The sequence below is a fragment of the Eschscholzia californica genome, unplaced genomic scaffold (assembly GCF_041429995.1).
Source record: "Eschscholzia californica isolate CP2 unplaced genomic scaffold, dmEscCali1.0.p SCAF_5, whole genome shotgun sequence".
NCBI lineage: Eukaryota > Viridiplantae > Streptophyta > Magnoliopsida > Ranunculales > Papaveraceae > Eschscholzia > Eschscholzia californica.
In genome coordinates this window covers 36,772,268-36,791,101 of record NW_028238472.1, presented here as the reverse complement: position 1 = coordinate 36,791,101, position 18,834 = coordinate 36,772,268, and the positions used below count along the sequence as shown (strand labels likewise).

The following is an 18,834-nucleotide window of genomic DNA, read 5'->3' as shown; positions in this document are numbered from 1 at the left end:
TTGTCCCTTAAAAAAAATCAGGTTGTAAGTAGGCAAAAGTCACGCGTTAATATATTGACCATAGATAACATTGCATGCGAAATCTGCCAAATTGCGCTCACTCATCTAACATTGTGTCTCTGACATAGACTCATTTACACTTGACATTAAAACATTAATGACTTTTTACCTTCACAAAACCTAGGATCGACTATGGATATAGATATTCTCCACCTTCATAAGCAAAAATAGAGCTGACGGAGTTGAATTATCATGAATTATCCTATGGATTAAACGTTCTTGATTGAGTTCTTGAAGAATTATTGACTTGATTTTCTACTCCATTATCATCTCTATTGTTCTTGAGGTTCGATGATTTTCTGGAGCATAGATGACCAAACTTGAGAATCCGAGGAAGAAAGATAAGATGAGACTGATTGTTCTAGAGAAGAACATAAATTCGCATTGGAGGAATAAGGGGTTGTTTCGGTGAAAGGCAATGGAGGAGAACAGGCGGATAGAGTAGCCATAAAAGGATAAATCTTGAATTCGGGTGAAGTTCAAAGGTAAACGCTAAAATTTGGTTATTCTAATGGAGAGAAATCCCCAGCTGAAGAACCGCTTCGTGCGAGAAAAGATATAGAGGGAAAGAAGGACATGTAAAACAAATACATATATATATATATATATATATATATATATATCGTTCCGATCATCAATTTTATTTTTAAATTGGACCCTTTGAAGGCAGATGATTTTGAAGCAATTTCAGGGCACCAAACCAACTTCATATCGTCTTGATCTTTTCACCTTCTTGTTATACTTCTCTTTTTAGCGGGTTTTTGTTTGTTCACAAGTAATTGAAAATTGTTTGGAAAAAGAGAGGGAAATCAAGGCACCATTCATCATCCTCTTGTTTTATTTCTGAAGGACAGAGAAAGAGATGCCGATGAAATAGTTGAAAATGAAAACGGTGGTGTTTTTTTTTGTTGAAAGAATCGGTGGTGTTTTTAGATTTGAAAAAGAGTTGATGGGTGTGAAAGTTTTAGAGAGAAAGAGAGTTGATGTGAAAGAATTAAAAGAAGGGTAACTTTAGAATATTTTTTTGACTTTAACGGTCATGTGATGCTAATGACACAGAGAGGGCAACCTGGGTATTTTCGATAAACTAGATGGCTAGGCGGAAAGCTGATCGTAAATTAACAGTTTGGAAAACAACTCTTATTTAATTTTGTGGAAAGAGATAGAAGAAAAAGAAAATTCATCTAAAATTATTGAATTCTCCCATTTCTTTTGTTGTCTCCTTCAGCAATTACATGTTAACAAAACCTATCAACAGACTTATGCAGAAATATTGGGAAAAAATTGAATTCCTAAACATGCACAATAATACCATGAACTCTCATTATCCTGGCATCAGAAACCTTGAGTTAGATGTAACTTCATCTATGCAGCCCCAATTTAAAAGTGAGTGACATAATTGTGGCCTATTTACGAATTGACCATTCATGAGCTTTCCACTCTGGCAATTGTTGGATAACAACCTGCATGTAAAGTAAAACACAAAAAAATCATGAATTATTTCATGTAAGAAGGATTAAGGAGTTGATTTCTCACTAAGTTTAACTCTTCACCATATATATCAAATTCACTAAATCTATACAAAGTGTTTAAAAAACAAGACCAATATCGAGATCAATCTTGAAGAGGGAAAAACAACATATATAAGACTCAACCAATCAAATTGAGGAATCCAAAATATTCAAAGATCTCCCACGTGTGACTTTTGAGTCTAACACATGTGGGCCTAACTCTGATACCATGTTAAGTTTGTGGTCATTCGACTCAAAACTAATTGACAATAAGTGAAGAGGACCTAGACATTATATTTTTAATTGTTAGATTTCTTTCTTCTATGTGGGACTATTCTCACAATTCTTAAGTGAAAGTTTATGATAGTTCCTAGTGGTTAATTTAGGGATCACTTGGAGTACTAAGTTACTTGGATGGGCATGATGGTGTCAACTTATGAATTTTGATGAGCTCGTGAAAGCCTAGACATAGTTACAGAGATAAAATTGTGTGCCTGTTTGCTTACAAAGTTGTGGAAATAAATATTAATATGGTAAGAATGAATATACAAGATGGCCTATCGGCCCGTTTCATCAAAACATACCTGTCCTCTTGAGTCAGTTTTACCAACATTGGTTTGGCATGCAAGTCTCCATGTCTTCGGTTTCTGCAAAATAGAATTTGTTAATTAAGACCCCCTCTGTATTTGAATTTCTTTCAAAAGATAAGAAATTTGGGATTCAGTAATACCTTCTTCAAGATTTCCTTCTCTTTATCTGTACGCAGGCTTAGATGTTCTTTTCCTTGAATGACCTGACTATTTAGAATAAATTTAAGGAAAAATGGCAGTTGGGCCGAAAAATAATTTGATCTAATGGCAAAAAAAAGTAATATTAATATTGCGGAAAAAAAGGAAAAGATATAGTCAAATAGTTGTTGAGGCCACTAAATTAATCCGCCATAATTTTCATTCACCAACACGGGTGACGTTCAAAGTATTTAATAACAACAAACTATTCTTCTCTACAAATTGTTGTTTGCTTTCTGCAAACTGTTATTTGTTTAAAGCTTTGATGAGGTTTTCTTCGATTTGTTCTGAGTTTTAATGAAGCTATAGTATTTTTTACATCCGTTTTAATATATGTTTGATGTTGTTGTTTTTAGTTTGTGTTTGATCTATTTGACATATATTTGTTCAATCCAAACAATATTTTTTTTTATACAAGTGAACTGACATGGATATTGTTCTTGTAAACAGTGAACTCAAAAAACTCGTTTCTTTTTTTTAAGACTTTAGAAAAAATGACTTTGAGGAGGCTCTAGAAGAAGCGAAGAAAGTTGCATTTGTAATGGAAATAAAACCGATTTTCCGAAAGTGATGCGTGTTAAAACAAATGAGACACTTTGATGAGAATGTTAGTGACGAAGTAATATTTACACCTGAAGAATCATTTCGAGTCAACTACTTTTTGCATATTGTTGATCAAATTATTTCTTCCATTAAAATTAGGTTGAAATAGTTTCAAGCATATGAAAATTTTAAGGTTTTTATTTGATTTAAAGAAATTAGATAATGTTGACAAAGAGAGGTTTCAAGGACTCTTGCATCAATTTAGAACACTTTCTTAAGGATGGACAACACACCGACATTGATGAAGATGATTTGTGTTCGGAATTAAAAAAAAAAATTTAAAGAGTGTTTTGCCAGAGAGTACTAAAAGACCAATTTGTTTCATTTTTTTCAACTTAAAGTGTAGGGGTCCCATCGATACATTCGCATAGGATCCTCCAAATTCAAGACCAATACTAGAGGCGCTCTTATGGTTGAAACTTTGTAACTTTGGTTGTTTAATGCTATGCTTTGCTCGAAAAACATTTTTTCTATAGGACTTGGAAGTGATATAAAAACAAACATAACGTCTTTCTAAGTTATGAAGAACAAACGTATAAATGTATAATCACTTACTAAGTGCTAGTACTTATAAGTGCTAAGAAATCAAACACCCCCTAAGCCCTAAGGGCGCCGATTCCGCATAATACCTAACTAGCCTTAATAAAGCGTGTGACACCCACCTATGTGGCTATGTAACTATATCAGCTAGTGCAATCTTGGATGGGAAAAGACCAAGATACCTTATATTACATGACAATAAGTTATGTTTAAAGAAGATTACCTCAACTATACATGTCCCACAAGTTCCTCCTCCTCCACAGTTTAAAAGAGGTCTAGCCTGAGAAATTCCCACCATTCTGATTAACTTATAAATGATTAAGAAAAAAAAAGTGGAATGATTTTACTTTTTACTATAACAATGACCTAGATCAGAGAGAGATAGAGAGACTTACATAAGGTCCATAGAGTTCAATGTCTGAATCCAACATAATATCCCTAAGTTTCTGACCCCCACAAGCTGATCGAGTGTGTATATCTGGTGTTCCATCAGGAAGTAATACTGACTGATCAACAAAAAAAACTAAATTAATCAAATTTCAATTTAATTAAAACCAAACAAGAAAATATATAATAACTCTTTCAGAATGAATCCATAACTCACACTAACAAAAGCGAAATCGATGGACGGAGGTTCTTCCACCAATGTAGTTTCAGATTCGACTCCGGGTACAGATCCAACGGCTCTGATTTTTCCTCCTGAGAAACTATTTCGTTTATTGAATGAGAAAATGGTGGTGTTAATGTTGGTGTTCTTATGGGTTAAGTTAGAGGAGAGATAGATAGAAGGCAAAATAGAAGTGTTAGAAGTAAGAATTCCCATCTTTTAATTTCTCAAAAGAGTAGTTGCTGATCCTTTGAAATGACCTTGTGGTTGATTCGTTTGATAAACTTGTCATGTTTATTCATTTTAGGGTTTCTCTATGAAAAGGATGCATGTGGTTCTTATTTACATCTTATCCAATATGATGCTCATACAATTTGACATTATTTGTTCCTTTGTTGGAGTACTAAATTTATTGGAGGTATAGAATAGGGTCTTTTCTTACTTCAAAAATACTATTCCTACATTACAAATACAATAAATATACAATGAGATTTATTTTTTGTGGACACAGTTGGTCCACTTCATTTTGATGTCAAGGTGTAGATTTGTCATGAGCGTGAAACTGAGCAAGTTGGTGAGCACATCACTACTTAGCGGCAAGCAAGAAAATAACCCCTATAAGAACATCCTAGTAAAGAAAAAAGAAGAGCTAATTTCTTGAGGAGACCGAATGATGTTATCGATTACTCTCTCTAGTCTCTTTCTTAATGTTCCTAAATCATAAGGTTTATCATAAACTAATGCCTACGGTTTATCAGAAATTGATGAGTTACTTACAAATATCTAAGTTCCTAAAAAACACAAATCCTGAAACATCAGGACGAGCCCGACCCATATTGAGCCACACATCTTTATTTGCTTGTCGGTAACCATATACTAATGTTTTCAGTTTCCTTCTGAGCTCATCATCAATCAGTTGAAGTTCAAATGTCCAATAATGAAGTACAAGTGAACATCTAGAGCTTCGATTATCTAGGTATTTTTTTAATTTCTACAGCTAAGAAATTGTTTTCGTCTACTCATTTCGCTCAAACAAGACAGAGCCCTAACATCAAAAGTTAGGTTCTTCCACAACTCCATATTGTGCCCTAACATTATCAGCTTCAAACAGATGATGCCTACAATATCCAAAATTCCCATACAAATGTTTCTCATAGAGATTGGACAAACAAGATTTGTTTTTTAAATCTAATCAATCCTAAACTGACCAGTAAAAGAACTTAAAATCTAACAAATTCCATAAATTTTACAAGAGGGGCATTCAAATTATAAGCTGAAATGTGTACTGAACAAATTCAGATGTAAATAAAGCATGAATTGAGATTCCAGAAGTAGGATAAAATCTAGGGTTTGTACAGAAAAGTGTACGAACTTACCACTACCGAGATGAAAGAGAGAAAGTCTTCGAGAAGGATTGTAAGCCGTAAGAGAAACACCGAAACGAGCGGTAGTGGTGGAGGTGAAAATAGTGGTGCTGGTGGTGGTGGTGGTGGTGATGGCTGAGAATCTGAAAGAAGAAGATAGAGAAGGACGAAGGGATGCGAGATGTAGGGATGAGGACGCCATTGGAAGTATCCTTACCATCTCTCTACTCTCTCTCTCTCTCTCTCTCTCTCTCTCTCTCTCTATATCTATCTGTATTTTTTTTCTTTGTCGTTCGGCCACCTTCTTCCTGTTTCTTTCTGGGATGTCACGTGCATTATGTTCGTGTGGTCTACACTGATATGAAATCGCTCAAAACCTGACACCTGTTTAAGATTTTTGTAGCATTGTAGTGTCCAACATTATGTGTTTTGGGCACATCTTATGGGCCGGGCCAGATGCAGAAATTGAATTTTTTTATATTTTGCCCCCCAGTCTTCGTGTTTTCATGTGTTTTTTTCCTTCTCTCTTCTTCTTTGTCTCGTTCAAAAGTAGGTTTTCTGTTTTGCCACTAATCTTCCATCCCGCATATCTCTCTATATTTATCCCCACAAGTCCCAACGTTAATACCAGGGCCGGCCCTGGCCCAAAGCGAGCAAAGCCTCGCTTTGGGCCACCAGTTTTGGGGGGCCTCCCAGCTGTTGTTTGTATCAAAGAAAAATAATTTTAAAGGCACCATTTAGGACCAAATTTTTTTTTTTTTTTTTTGCATAAAGACCAAATTCTTCTTATGCTCTAAAGGACTGTTGGGCCCAACCAAATCACGGAATCCCGAGTCTTTCACGGGAGAAGGCCTCCTAACTTTTCCATGAAAGTTGACTTTCCTTTAAGTAATTTTAAATATATTTTATTCTTTGAATTCTATTTCTAAATTTTTGGTTAGTTACTAAACTACACAAATATTAAACTCTTCAAAAAAATTTCCCCAAATTGCTTTCTAACTCAAAACCCTAACATTTTTCTTATTTGTTCTTTCTTTAACTTCAAGATTCAAGAAGCCATTAGAGATTAGATGTTAGTATTTTATCATCTTCAAAACCTACAATAATCTTTGTTCTTTTTCAAACCTCAAGTCTTTTGTTTACCCAAGCCACTACCACTAAAACCAAAATCTCATTTTTCACCCAATATTCAAGTTTCATCATCAAGTAATCAAGACAACTTTCTATGTATTATTAAACACATCATACGTAGAAAGAAACATTTTGATGAGAATATAACCGAAAATGCATCAATGTCAGCAGAAGAATCATTTCGAGTTAATTACTTCTTATGCATATTGGATCATGCTCTTTCTTCTTTCAAGAGTAGATTCGAACAATTTCAAAAGTACGAAGATATTTTTGGTTTTTTGTTTGATTTGCATAAGTTAAATTCTAAAAATGATGGTCATTTGAGAAGTTCATGTACTAGTCTTGAAACTTTTCTAAAACACAATGAATCATGTATATAGATGGATTAGAGCATCTCCAATACAAAACTCACAAAAATCTCTATTCATCCTACGTGTCAAGTTTCAATTGAGATTCTCACTTCTAGGTGGCCTTAATAGAGATCCTCAATTTTTTTTTTGTCTCCAATGCAAAACTCTAAGCTTATCTTATTTACTTATGTGGCATAGTTATTTTGTCAATAAAATAATTAGTTATTTTAGAAAATATATAAGACTCGATTTCTTTTGGTTGAAAATCAAATATTGATGAGTTGGACAATTAGGGATATCTCAAAATGACACTCTATTTCTAGAGTGTCCTCTTGAGATATCTCTATTCCACCCTCGACACGTCATCTTAGAGATCCAAATAGAGTATTGCATTGGAGAGGAGTTTTAAGAAAAAACTCTAAAAATCTTAAGTGGCACTCAGAGTTTCTAAGATTGAGTGTTGCATTGGAGATGCTCTTATACTTATTTTCGGAACTCAAAGTGTTGAGGTGTCTTATACCAAATGATATTAGAAGACCAATTGAAGTGTTAAACTATTTGAAGGATATAAAAGGGCGTTACACAAATTCATGGGTTAGTTACAGAATTTTGTTAATCATACCCGTCACCGTTGCTTTAGCAGCAAAAGTTTTTCAAAGTTGAAGTTGATTAAGTCTTATCTTCGGTCTACAACGTCACAAGAAAGGTTAAATGGGTTGGCCATTTTGTCTATTGAGAAAGATATAGCCGACACACTTGATTATTCAACAATTATTAGTGATTTTGCATCTAAAAATGTAAGAAAAACGATGTTCAATTGATTGTAATTATCACCACTTTTTTGTTACATAATATGATGAAATATTTCCGCTACTTATAAGTTTTTGTAATAGAATTTTACAATTCCCAGTAATTGAAGGGGCCACATTTTGTAACTTCGCTTCGGGCCACCAAAAACTCAGGGCCGGCCCTGGTTAATACCAAACCACCTACCTCCTAACCTAACCCAAACCAACTATCCTCCTGCTTATCCAACCCAAAATAAGAAGTTCTTCTCAATTCTATTCAAGTTTTTTGCTTAGACATAATTCTTTTTTGTTGGTCACACACGACGGATAATAATAAGGGTCCACGGATTTTAGGCCCAGAATAAAATTTAAAAAGGGATTAAGGTCCAATCTTCCCAAAAAATAGGATTTTGGTCTTTTTCTTTTTTGGAAGAAACATTGTTGGTACATAATGTGTTATATATGACACATATAAAAAATATGAAATAAAGTATGGAACTTTAACAATAAATAACACGTTATTTATGAAACAAAACAAGAATCAATAAACAGAAAAACACTGTAACTTTGACATCTAGACATACTTTAACTATACTAAATGTATTTTGTTTGTAGAAATATACTTAATTGATACTAAATAACGTGTATATTGCGAAACACATAGTAAGTTTGAAATCAATCGAAAAAATCTGAGGAAAAAAAAAGAGAATTTTTGGGATTGGTTTTCAAAAGTGGGTTTTTTCTAATATAAAAGGTTATAATGGGTATTATGATTAAATAGAAATGATAGAGATCTATTTTTTCTATAGAGATGGGTCAATTTGGACTAAATATCCATTATAATTATTATTTTGGCTTAAAATCATATATTAATATTCTGGTGGACTAAATGTGTGTTTAGGTGTAGATTTTTGGACTAACACCCCAAAAATTATAATAAATAATAATAATAATAATAATAATAATAATAATAATAATAATAATAATAATAATAATAATAATAATAATAATAGGTAATAATTATATTAGGTATTTGTAATTTCTTCATCTTCTCACTAATTTATTTGAAGATCATTATTCTTCTCATTTGTATTCATTGCGAACTCATATTCTTCTTTCTCTCTCTTTCAATGTTTGGTATTTCAAATCTAATTTGTAACTACATAAAATCGGTTATTTATATTAAGATTTTTTTTATTTTCGTGTTGTTTACAAATGTCACAGTACGACAGGTTTTTAATATATGAACATCTCAAAATTAGTTAATGAAAGAAATACGGATCAATAGTAACTTGTTTTTATAGAGAAAACTATAATAATTTTATGGCTTTATTATGTAACATATTCAAAACAGAGTGTGTTAAGTACGTCTACTAATACGTCCAAAGATAAAATATTTCAAATCTGAATTTATTATACTAAAATAAGTTTCTATTGTCGTTGGACATTTTTATTGGATGCTTTTATTTGTATGGTAAGTGTCGCTAAGTTCACTCTTACTAAACTGCCCTCACCAGATTGAATTTCTGGCCTCGCCACTGCCGGTACTAAGCTTCGAGAAGGGTGTCTTGTGAAACCCTCCTTAAGAGTTTCGTTGTCGGTCGGGCACGAAGTCTGAAACCCTCGAGGAAGGTTTCCGAAATCCTTCTCGAGGTCAAGGGCTTTGGGGGACGAGAAGACACAGTGTGAGGGAGATAGATAGAGAAAGAAAGATTGTATGGACCAAAATACGGCACCAGCAGCGCCTCTAGAAATCCATGACTAATGGGCTCACAGGTAACTAAGCCCATGAATTAATAACTAATGGGCCCGACCCATTAAGCTTCGGGTACCCCGAAGCTAACGTTGAAGTACCCAAGCACTTCCAGCTCTGGATAAAGAGGTCAGTCCTCACCTCCTCAGCGGACCTGCCACCTTGTAGTCGTTGGGAGACGTTACGGTCATTCAAGATGGCAATATCCCGGTTATACCCGTTAGGGGAGTTACGATATCCACATTTATGAGAACAACTCTATGCGTTATCGCATTAAAGAGACAGCTCATTACCGGTACCAGGGAACCCCAGATGCTATAAAATGAGCGAGCAGATGAAGATACAGGGCATCCAATTCCCGACTTAAACACTCGATCATCGAATTCCCAACGAATACACCCCATCACTTTCTCTCTCATACAAAGGATCATCAACTCACTTTCTCTCTCATGGAGTCTTGCTCTTTGAGACAGTCCTGCTTCATCATCTAATCTCGCTTCCTTCCTCTCACTTAATTACTAGTATGGTCTTGCATCCATCATCTGGACCTTATCATTGTGCGCAGAGGGAGGATACGAGACTCTTCACCATTCACCGAGGTACAGGACTTCGTCAAGTACAAGACCTTACCAAGTACAGGGTCATACTGGGGACAGCACCTTCAAAGAAGCAAACACATACTTTCCCGAGAAAGTGCAAGTACAGGGCCATACTAGGGACAGGACCTATAAATAGTCTGTCTATTTTCTCTCTCATATACCTATTTTATCAAGGGTCTGCCTACTATGTCAAGGGTTCGTCTACATCAGGGGTTCGCTTACTTTTAAGAGGTCAGGACCTTCCCACATCACCCACGTGATAATCAACAAGAGTTGGCTCACTTTATCTCTCTGAGAGGTCATGCCCTTTACATACAACCCACGTGACTAATTATAAGGTCAGACCCTTAAAGCTTCTCACATATTTACGATACATACCCCTGGACAAGGCAAACCTCTCCAGGATTGTCTCATCCACAAGGCAAACTTCATAAGTACCATCATAACCTCTCTTCAACCAAGTCAGTCTATCCGTAGAGATCGAGCTTCGACCATTCTACGAGTCGTGCCTAAACTCTGACCATTATCCAACCAACGGTAACATTCCAAGGATATTATTCACGTACATTTTACTTCTCATGCAAGCTTACTGACTTGACTGTTAGAACCCCCTTAGGCCGGCACCATCCCGGTGTCCCAAGGGACTTACGGTCACGTGTGTTCGTGTCTCTTTTTTCACAGGTTAAGCCCAAAGACGTCATCGGTGCCTGCAAAAATATTAACAAGTGGAGGTTCGACATCCGATCAACGACCCGGTCCAGCTGACTTCTTGACCGGCGATTTCTTACCCCCACAAAGATCTACAGAGAGAGCTTTACAAAAAGAGAAATCGACTTAGACTGAAAAACATTGAGAGAGATCGAGAGAGATAGTGAAAGAGAAGGACCGAAAGAGACATTGTGTGAGAGAGGAAGGGACTGTGTGTTTGTGTGTGTGTTTGTGTTTGTGCGTGTTTGTGTTTGTGCTTGTGTTTGTGTGTGTGTGTGTGTGTGTGTGAGTGTGTGTGTGAGTGTGTGTGTGTGTGCGTGCGTGATGTGTATGTGTGTGTATGTGTGTGTGTTTGTGTGTGCGCGTGTGTAAGTGTGGTTAGTGGTCGAAAATGGTGGTGGTTAGAAGTTTTGCCTATGGTGAGAGGTAAAAATCAAGCAAAAAATAATCAAGTGAATTTTTTTGGCTAAAAAACAAACATACCCTCTAAGTTAATCTTGATTGACTAAATTTTTATTCCTCAAAGATTTTTTTGGATGCCCCAAAGAGTTCACCAATAAATATAAAGGGAGTGGATCAAAAGGTCTAAAAGACCAGGGTTTAATAAAAAAAGAGGTCAAAATAAAGAGTCAGAATTAAAAAAAAAAAAAAAAAAAGGACAAATGATTGTTTAGGTTCAAAAAATTATCTTAATAACTCAAAAAACCTAGACTTTTTTCTATTAGGTAGAAGTTAACACAATATTATGTGTAATACTAGGTGAAGTTTAAAATAATATTGATAATTGTTATTAAGGTCATTTTCTTTTTTTATCACACACAGTACCCTTACCTAATAAAACTCTCTATCTAAAACCACATTTAGGATTTTTTCTTTCTTCTTTTCGTTCCTCTTCTTCTTCTTCTTTAACATTTCATTTTGATCCTAACAAATTCATAACCAAATTGAACGATTTTGATATAGATCTTGGTTTTCAAAGATCATAAATATCATTGGATCAAAATGAAATGTTAAAGAAGAGAAGGTGATTTACCAGTTAGGCTTGGTTGATGATTATGATGAAGTTTTTGATGGTGGTGAGTCCTTACAATTGATGGAGGTGAACCAGTCGAATAGAGAAACAAAGAGTTATCTCTCTAGTGTGTCGCGAATGTGGAGTTTAGAATGAGAAAATGAAATGCAAGCTGCCATCCCACCCACGTGTTGATGATGAATCAGATGTTGAATACAACCTTAGAAATACTGAAACCCTAGTTTTGATGATGAATCTGAGTTGTTGGTGAATCTGATGTTGATGGTGAAGTAATTTTTTCAGATTTGGTGATGATGATGATAATGCGCAACCAGATCTAAAATCCTAATTTATCTCATTATGATGAACAAGTAATTTTCAGATTTCAAGAAGAAGCTTCAACCTCTTTTGTTCTCGATTTTCCAATCGATTTCTTGCAAGATCTCCAACCCGAAATCACACATGTAATGCTTGCAAACCTAGTTTGATGTTTACATTTTGCAAATCTTAGTTTGCAACTTACATTTTGCATCCCCCAATTTGCATTTTACACTATGCAAACCCCTATTTGCAATTTACATGTTTCAAATCCATGTTTGCAATAATGACAAAACCCAGTTTACAGAAAAAACGTCGTTTTCCAGTGTTTTTCGTCTTTTTTTTCGAAAAAAAATATTGAAAGTGGATCTTATTAGAAAGCTAATGAAAAAACTTTTCTAGATATATAAATTCCATGCAAATCCGACATCTCAAGAAAAAGTTATATAGATTTGATGTTTTCTAAAATAAAAAAACAAAAGAATTAGTTACATAAATGACAAAAGAGTACTTTAGTCTTTGTATAATAATAGTTGTGAAATGTTATGTGCTTTTCTACTCATTTTTAATATTATTTTGACATTTTTAGTTATTGTCCCTTAAAAAAAATCAGGTTGTAAGTAGGCAAAAGTCACGCGTTAATATATTGACCATAGATAACATTGCATGCGAAATCTGCCAAATTGCGCTCACTCATCTAACATTGTGTCTCTGACATAGACTCATTTACACTTGACATTAAAACATTAATGACTTTTTACCTTCACAAAACCTAGGATCGACTATGGATATAGATATTCTCCACCTTCATAAGCAAAAATAGAGCTGACGGAGTTGAATTATCATGAATTATCCTATGGATTAAACGTTCTTGATTGAGTTCTTGAAGAATTATTGACTTGATTTTCTACTCCATTATCATCTCTATTGTTCTTGAGGTTCGATGATTTTCTGGAGCATAGATGACCAAACTTGAGAATCCGAGGAAGAAAGATAAGATGAGACTGATTGTTCTAGAGACGAACATAAATTCGCATTGGAGGAATAAGGGGTTGTTTCGGTGAAAGGCAATGGAGGAGAACAGGCGGATAGAGTAGCCATAAAAGGATAAATCTTGAATTCGGGTGAAGTTCAAAGGTAAACGCTAAAATTTGGTTATTCTAATGGAGAGAAATCCCCAGCTGAAGAACCGCTTCGTGCGAGAAAAGATATAGAGGGAAAGAAGGACATGTAAAACAAATACATATATATATATATATATATATATATATCGTTCCGATCATCAATTTTATTTTTAAATTGGACCCTTTGAAGGCAGATGATTTTGAAGCAATTTCAGGGCACCAAACCAACTTCATATCGTCTTGATCTTTTCACCTTCTTGTTATACTTCTCTTTCTAGCGGGTTTTTGTTTGTTCACAAGTAATTGAAAATTGTTTGGAAAAAGAGAGGGAAATCAAGGCACCATTCATCATCCTCTTGTTTTATTTCTGAAGGACAGAGAAAGAGATGCCGATGAAATAGTTGAAAATGAAAATGGTGGTGTTTTTTTTTGTTGAAAGAAACGGTGGTGTTTTTAGATTTGAAAAAGAGTTGATGGGTGTGAAAGTTTTAGAGAGAAAGAGAGTTGATGTGAAAGAATTAAAAGAAGGGTAACTTTAGAATATTTTTTTGACTTTAACGGTCATGTGATGCTAATGACACAGAGAGGGCAACCTGGGTATTTTCGATAAACTAGATGGCTAGGCGGAAAGCTGATCGTAAATTAACAGTTTGGAAAACAACTCTTATTTAATTTTGTGGAAAGAGATAGAAGAAAAAGAAAATTCATCTAAAATTATTGAATTCTCCCATTTCTTTTGTTGTCTCCTTCCACAATTACATGTTAACAAAACCTATCAACAGACTTATGCAGAAATATTGGGAAAAAATTGAATTCCTAAACATGCACAATAATACCATGAACTCTCATTATCCTGGCATCAGAAACCTTGAGTTAGATGTAACTTCATCTATGCAGCCCAAATTTGGAAGTGAGTGACATAATTGTGGCCTATTTACGAATTGACCATTCATGAGCTTTCCACTCTGGCAATTGTTGGATAACAACCTGCATGTAAAGTAAAACACAAAAAAAATCATGAATTATTTCATGTAAGAAGGATTAAGGAGTTGATTTCTCACTAAGTTTAACTCTTCACCATATATATCAAATTCACTAAATCTATACAAAGTGTTTAAAAAACAAGACCAATATCGAGATCAATCTTGAAGAGGGAAAAACAACATATATAAGACTCAACCAATCAAATTGAGGAATCCAAAATATTCAAAGATCTCCCACGTGTGACTTTTGAGTCTAACACATGTGGGCCTAACTCTGATACCATGTTAAGTTTGTGGTCATTCGACTCAAAACTAATTGACAATGAGTGAAGAGGACCTAGACATTATATTTTTAATTGTTAGATTTCTTTCTTCTATGTGGGACTATTCTCACAATTCTTAAGTGAAAGTTTATGATAGTTCCTAGTGGTTAATTTAGGGATCACTTGGAGTACTAAGTTACTTGGATGGGCATGATGGTGTCAACTTATGAATTTTGATGAGCTCGTGAAAGCCTAGACATAGTTACAGAGATAAAATTGTGTGCCTGTTTGCTTACAAAGTTGTGGAAATAAATATTAATATGGTAAGAATGAATATACAAGATGGCCTATCGGTCCGTTTCATCAAAACATACCTGTCCTCTTGAGTCAGTTTTACCAACATTGGTTTGGCATGCAAGTCTCCATGTCTTCGGTTTCTGCAAAATAGAATTTGTTAATTAAGACCCCCTCTGTATTTGAATTTCTTTCAAAAGATAAGAAATTTGGGATTCAGTAATACCTTCTTCAAGATTTCCTTCTCTTTATCTGTACGCAGGCTTAGATGTTCTTTTCCTTGAATGACCTGACTATTTAGAATAAATTTAAGGAAAAATGGCAGTTGGGCCGAAAAATAATTTGATCTAATGGCAAAAAAAAGTAATATTAATATTGCGGAAAAAAAGGAAAAGATATAGTCAAATAGTTGTTGAGGCCACTAAATTAATCCGCCATAATTTTCATTCACCAACACGGGTGACGTTCAAAGTATTTAATAACAACAAACTATTCTTCTCTACAAATTGTTGTTTGCTTTATGCAAACTGTTATTTGTTTAAAGCTTTGATGAGGTTTTCTTCGATTTGTTCTGAGTTTTAATGAAGCTATAGTATTTTTTACATCCGTTTTAATATATGTTTGATGTTGTTGTTTTTAGTTTGTGTTTGATCTATTTGACATATATTTGTTCAATCCAAACAATATTTTTTTTTATACAAGTGAACTGACATGGATATTGTTCTTGTAAACAGTGAACTCAAAAAACTCGTTTCTTTTTTTTAAGACTTTAGAAAAAATGACTTTGAGGAGGCTCTAGAAGAAGCGAAGAAAGTTGCATTTGTAATGGAAATAAAACCCATTTTCCGAAAGTGATGCGTGTTAAAACAAATGAGACACTTTGATGAGAATGTTAGTGACGAAGTAATATTTACACCTGAAGAATCATTTCGAGTCAACTACTTTTTGCATATTGTTGATCAAATTATTTCTTCCATTAAAATTAGGTTGAAATAGTTTCAAGCATATGAAAATTTTAAGGTTTTTATTTGATTTAAAGAAATTAGATAATGTTGACAAAGAGAGGTTTCAAGGACTCTTGCATCAATTTAGAACACTTTCTTAAGGATGGACAACACACCGACATTGATGAAGATGATTTGTGTTCGGAATTAAAAAAAAAAAATTTAAAGAGTGTTTTGCCAGAGAGTACTAAAAGACCAATTTGTTTCATTTTTTTCAACTTAAAGTGTAGGGGTCCCATCGATACATTCGCATAGGATCCTCCAAATTCAAGACCAATACTAGAGGCGCTCTTATGGTTGAAACTTTGTAACTTTGGTTGTTTAATGCTATGCTTTGCTCGAAAAACATTTTTTCTATAGGACTTGGAAGTGATATAAAAACAAACATAACGTCTTTCTAAGTTATGAAGAACAAACGTATAAATGTATAATCACTTACTAAGTGCTAGTACTTATAAGTGCTAAGAAATCAAACACCCCCTAAGCCCTAAGGGCGCCGATTCCGCATAATACCTAACTAGCCTTAATAAAGCGTGTGACACCCACCTATGTGGCTATGTAACTATATCAGCTAGTGCAATCTTGGATGGGAAAAGACCAAGATACCTTATATTACATGACAATAAGTTATGTTTAAAGAAGATTACCTCAACTATACATGTCCCACAAGTTCCTCCTCCTCCACAGTTTAAAAGAGGTCTAGCCTGAGAAATTCCCACCATTCTGATTAACTTATAAATGATTAAGAAAAAAAAAGTGGAATGATTTTACTTTTTACTATAACAATGACCTAGATCAGAGAGAGATAGAGAGACTTACATAAGGTCCATAGAGTTCAATGTCTGAATCCAACATAATATCCCTAAGTTTCTGACCCCCACAAGCTGATCGAGTGTGTATATCTGGTGTTCCATCAGGAAGTAATACTGACTGATCAACAAAAAAAACTAAATTAATCAAATTTCAATTTAATTAAAACCAAACAAGAAAATATATAATAACTCTTTCAGAATGAATCCATAACTCACACTAACAAAAGCGAAATCGATGGACGGAGGTTCTTCCACCAATGTAGTTTCAGATTCGACTCCGGGTACAGATCCAACGGCTCTGATTTTTCCTCCTGAGAAACTATTTCGTTTATTGAATGAGAAAATGGTGGTGTTAATGTTGGTGTTCTTATGGGTTAAGTTAGAGGAGAGATAGATAGAAGGCAAAATAGAAGTGTTAGAAGTAAGAATTCCCATCTTTTAATTTCTCAAAAGAGTAGTTGCTGATCCTTTGAAATGACCTTGTGGTTGATTCGTTTGATAAACTTGTCATGTTTTTTCATTTTAGGGTTTCTCTATGAAAAGGATGCATGTGGTTCTTATTTACATCTTATCCAATATGATGCTCATACAATTTGACATTATTTGTTCCTTTGTTGGAGTACTAAATTTATTGGAGGTATAAAATAGGGTCTTTTCTTACTTCAAAAATAGTATTCCTACATTACAAATACAATAAATATACAATGAGATTTATTTTTTGTGGACACAGTTGGTCCACTTCATTTTCCTTTAATGCTTTTGTAGCTTTAAAACTTTTTTTTTTTTTTTTGTTGAGAAACTAAAAAAAGAGCCAAAGAAAAGAAAGAAAACTCCTAAACCGAAGGAAAAGCCTCCCGAAAAGCCCGTTCCGACAGCCACCTCCAATTGCCTTCATGCATACGGCCCCATTTTGCCAACTGATCCGCCCTCGTGTTCCTATCTCTCGGAATGAAAGAGAAGCCAACTTCACCTACTTCATCTGCTAGCTGTTTAATATTACTCATAAGATTCTCCGATTGCCAGTAGACTGTCGATTGTTGATTGTTTATGCGCCTTATAATATTGAGGTTATCGCTTTCGATACGGAGGCCGTGTATATTGTTATGTTTAGCCCACTCCAGCGCCTTTATGATAGCCCAACATTCACATTCTTCGGCATTTTGCCCCTTGACCATATAAGCTGCCGCTGCCTTAAACTTTGACTGCTCATCTTGCATGAAACAACCAACTCCAGCATTTTCCGTTACATCCGTGAACGAGGCATCAACTTGTATCTGAACAAAAGAGGTTGGGATGTGGCTCGACTGTTCACTTACTTGCACCTCCTCATTAACATTACTGAAACTGATAAGCCTGGGGGAGCCTCTAATCCTGTTAATCATCATCTCATGAGTCGTTTGAGATTGGGCTAGACATTTCTCACACCTAGCCTTCCAAATATGCCACAAAACTGTTGAAAAGAGAACCTGAGTGTCCGTATCTACATCCTTCCAAGAAATAATCCAATCCTGCAAACTGTTTATATTTTCTGAAATGATGTGAAATAAGAACCATACAGATTTAGCAAATTCACAATGTAGTAACACATGCATCATGGTTTTCCTGTCATTACAATAACCACAGTTAAAAATTCCTCCAATGAATTTACCGATTTTGTCTCGCACTGGGAGGCTATTAGTACAGCATTTCCAGACAAATAGTTTTACTCTCGGAATAACAGGCAGATCCCATATAAATTTCCATTCTTTCGTCTCGTTTTGGTTACTCGCATCTCGTAAGAAATTATACATGGATTTGATTGTAAAGTTACCTGTTTTAGTTAAAGACCATCTAGCAGTGTCCACCTGGTGTGCCTGTAAATTAATACTCAGAATTGCATTACATATGTTAGTATTAAAATATTGGGATAAAATATTCGTATTCCAATGGTTATGGGTAATGAGTTGCTCTACTAAATCAAGATTATGTTTAAATGTTGTGCATTTGCTGTATCAATATAATCACCATTCTCTACAAAAATCAAGATTATTGCTGAAGGTAGTATAATGTAGTCGGAAACTAATAAAAACCATCGACAATAGTTACTCCCAACGGCGCAAAAAACGCCGGCTTCATGAGCGTCGAGAATATTATTGTCAACGGGAGGCGACAACAATATCATCGGAAGCCTACTACCGATGGTATTTTGAATTTCTATACCATCGCAAATAGCCAAGTAATTT

General features: G+C 34.6%; 3 protein-coding genes and 1 pseudogene across 5 annotated transcripts; 1 reads left to right on the top strand and 3 right to left on the bottom strand.

Annotated features, from left to right (window-relative positions):
• Positions 1 to 1,185: 1,185 nt before the first annotated feature.
• On the bottom strand, positions 1,186 to 17,177 carry LOC147538921 (photosynthetic NDH subunit of subcomplex B 3, chloroplastic-like). 2 transcript variants are annotated; one of them, XM_086639772.1, is made up of 8 exons: positions 17,092 to 17,177; positions 5,486 to 5,774; positions 4,107 to 4,201; positions 3,898 to 4,008; positions 3,726 to 3,782; positions 2,302 to 2,364; positions 2,156 to 2,218; positions 1,186 to 1,523 (listed from the first exon to the last, which is right to left on the bottom strand). In XM_086639772.1, the coding sequence occupies exons 1-8, from the start codon at positions 17,131 to 17,133 to the stop codon at positions 1,467 to 1,469; spliced, it is 777 nt and encodes a 258-aa protein (XP_086495898.1). In that variant the 5' UTR covers positions 17,134 to 17,177; the 3' UTR covers positions 1,186 to 1,466. The 2 variants fall into 2 exon arrangements, with proteins under 2 accessions (XP_086495898.1, XP_086495899.1); XM_086639773.1 differs by lacking the exons at positions 5,486 to 5,774; positions 17,092 to 17,177 and having other exon boundaries at positions 4,107 to 4,383.
• LOC147538923 (uncharacterized) lies at positions 6,766 to 7,775 on the top strand (annotated as a pseudogene).
• On the bottom strand, positions 13,906 to 17,092 carry LOC147538922 (photosynthetic NDH subunit of subcomplex B 3, chloroplastic-like). Of its 2 annotated transcripts, none has more exons than XR_015225034.1 (6): positions 16,829 to 17,092; positions 16,620 to 16,730; positions 16,448 to 16,504; positions 15,023 to 15,085; positions 14,769 to 14,939; positions 13,906 to 14,326 (listed from the first exon to the last, which is right to left on the bottom strand). XR_015225034.1 is itself a non-coding variant. In XM_086639775.1 (6 exons), exons 1-6 carry the CDS (start codon positions 17,045 to 17,047, stop codon positions 14,187 to 14,189), a joined length of 570 nt encoding a protein of 189 aa, XP_086495901.1. In that variant the 5' UTR covers positions 17,048 to 17,092; the 3' UTR covers positions 13,906 to 14,186. The 2 variants fall into 2 exon arrangements, 1 of the variants encoding a protein (XP_086495901.1); XM_086639775.1 differs by having other exon boundaries at positions 13,906 to 14,243; positions 14,877 to 14,939.
• Positions 17,178 to 17,445: 268 nt separating the features above from the next.
• On the bottom strand, positions 17,446 to 18,207 carry LOC147538920 (uncharacterized). The gene has a single exon (XM_086643043.1). It carries the CDS (start codon positions 18,205 to 18,207, stop codon positions 17,446 to 17,448), a length of 762 nt encoding a protein of 253 aa, XP_086499169.1.
• Positions 18,208 to 18,834: the final 627 nt, after the last annotated feature.

Bases quoted from the DNA above. Each gene is read 5' to 3' on its own strand.
- LOC147538921 (XM_086639772.1), bottom strand. From the start codon at position 17,133: ATGAAAAAACATGACAAGTTTATCAAACGAATCAACCACAAG. The intron at 5,775-17,091 runs GTCATTTCAAAG...AACAGGAAGAAG, and splicing joins TCAAACGAATCAACCACAAG to GTGGCCGAACGACAAAGAAA. The intron at 4,202-5,485 runs GTAAGTTCGTAC...ATAGTTTCTCAG, and splicing joins TCTCTTTCATCTCGGTAGTG to GAGGAAAAATCAGAGCCGTT.
- LOC147538922 (XM_086639775.1), bottom strand. From the start codon at position 17,047: ATGGGAATTCTTACTTCTAACACTTCTATTTTGCCTTCTATCTATCTC. The intron at 15,086-16,447 runs GTAATCTTCTTT...CTAAATAGTCAG, and splicing joins GTGGGACATGTATAGTTGAG to GTCATTCAAGGAAAAGAACA. The intron at 14,244-14,876 runs GTATGTTTTGAT...CTTTACATGCAG, and splicing joins AAACTGACTCAAGAGGACAG to GTTGTTATCCAACAATTGCC.
- LOC147538920 (XM_086643043.1), bottom strand. From the start codon at position 18,207: ATGATGCATGTGTTACTACATTGTGAATTTGCTAAATCTGTATGGTTC.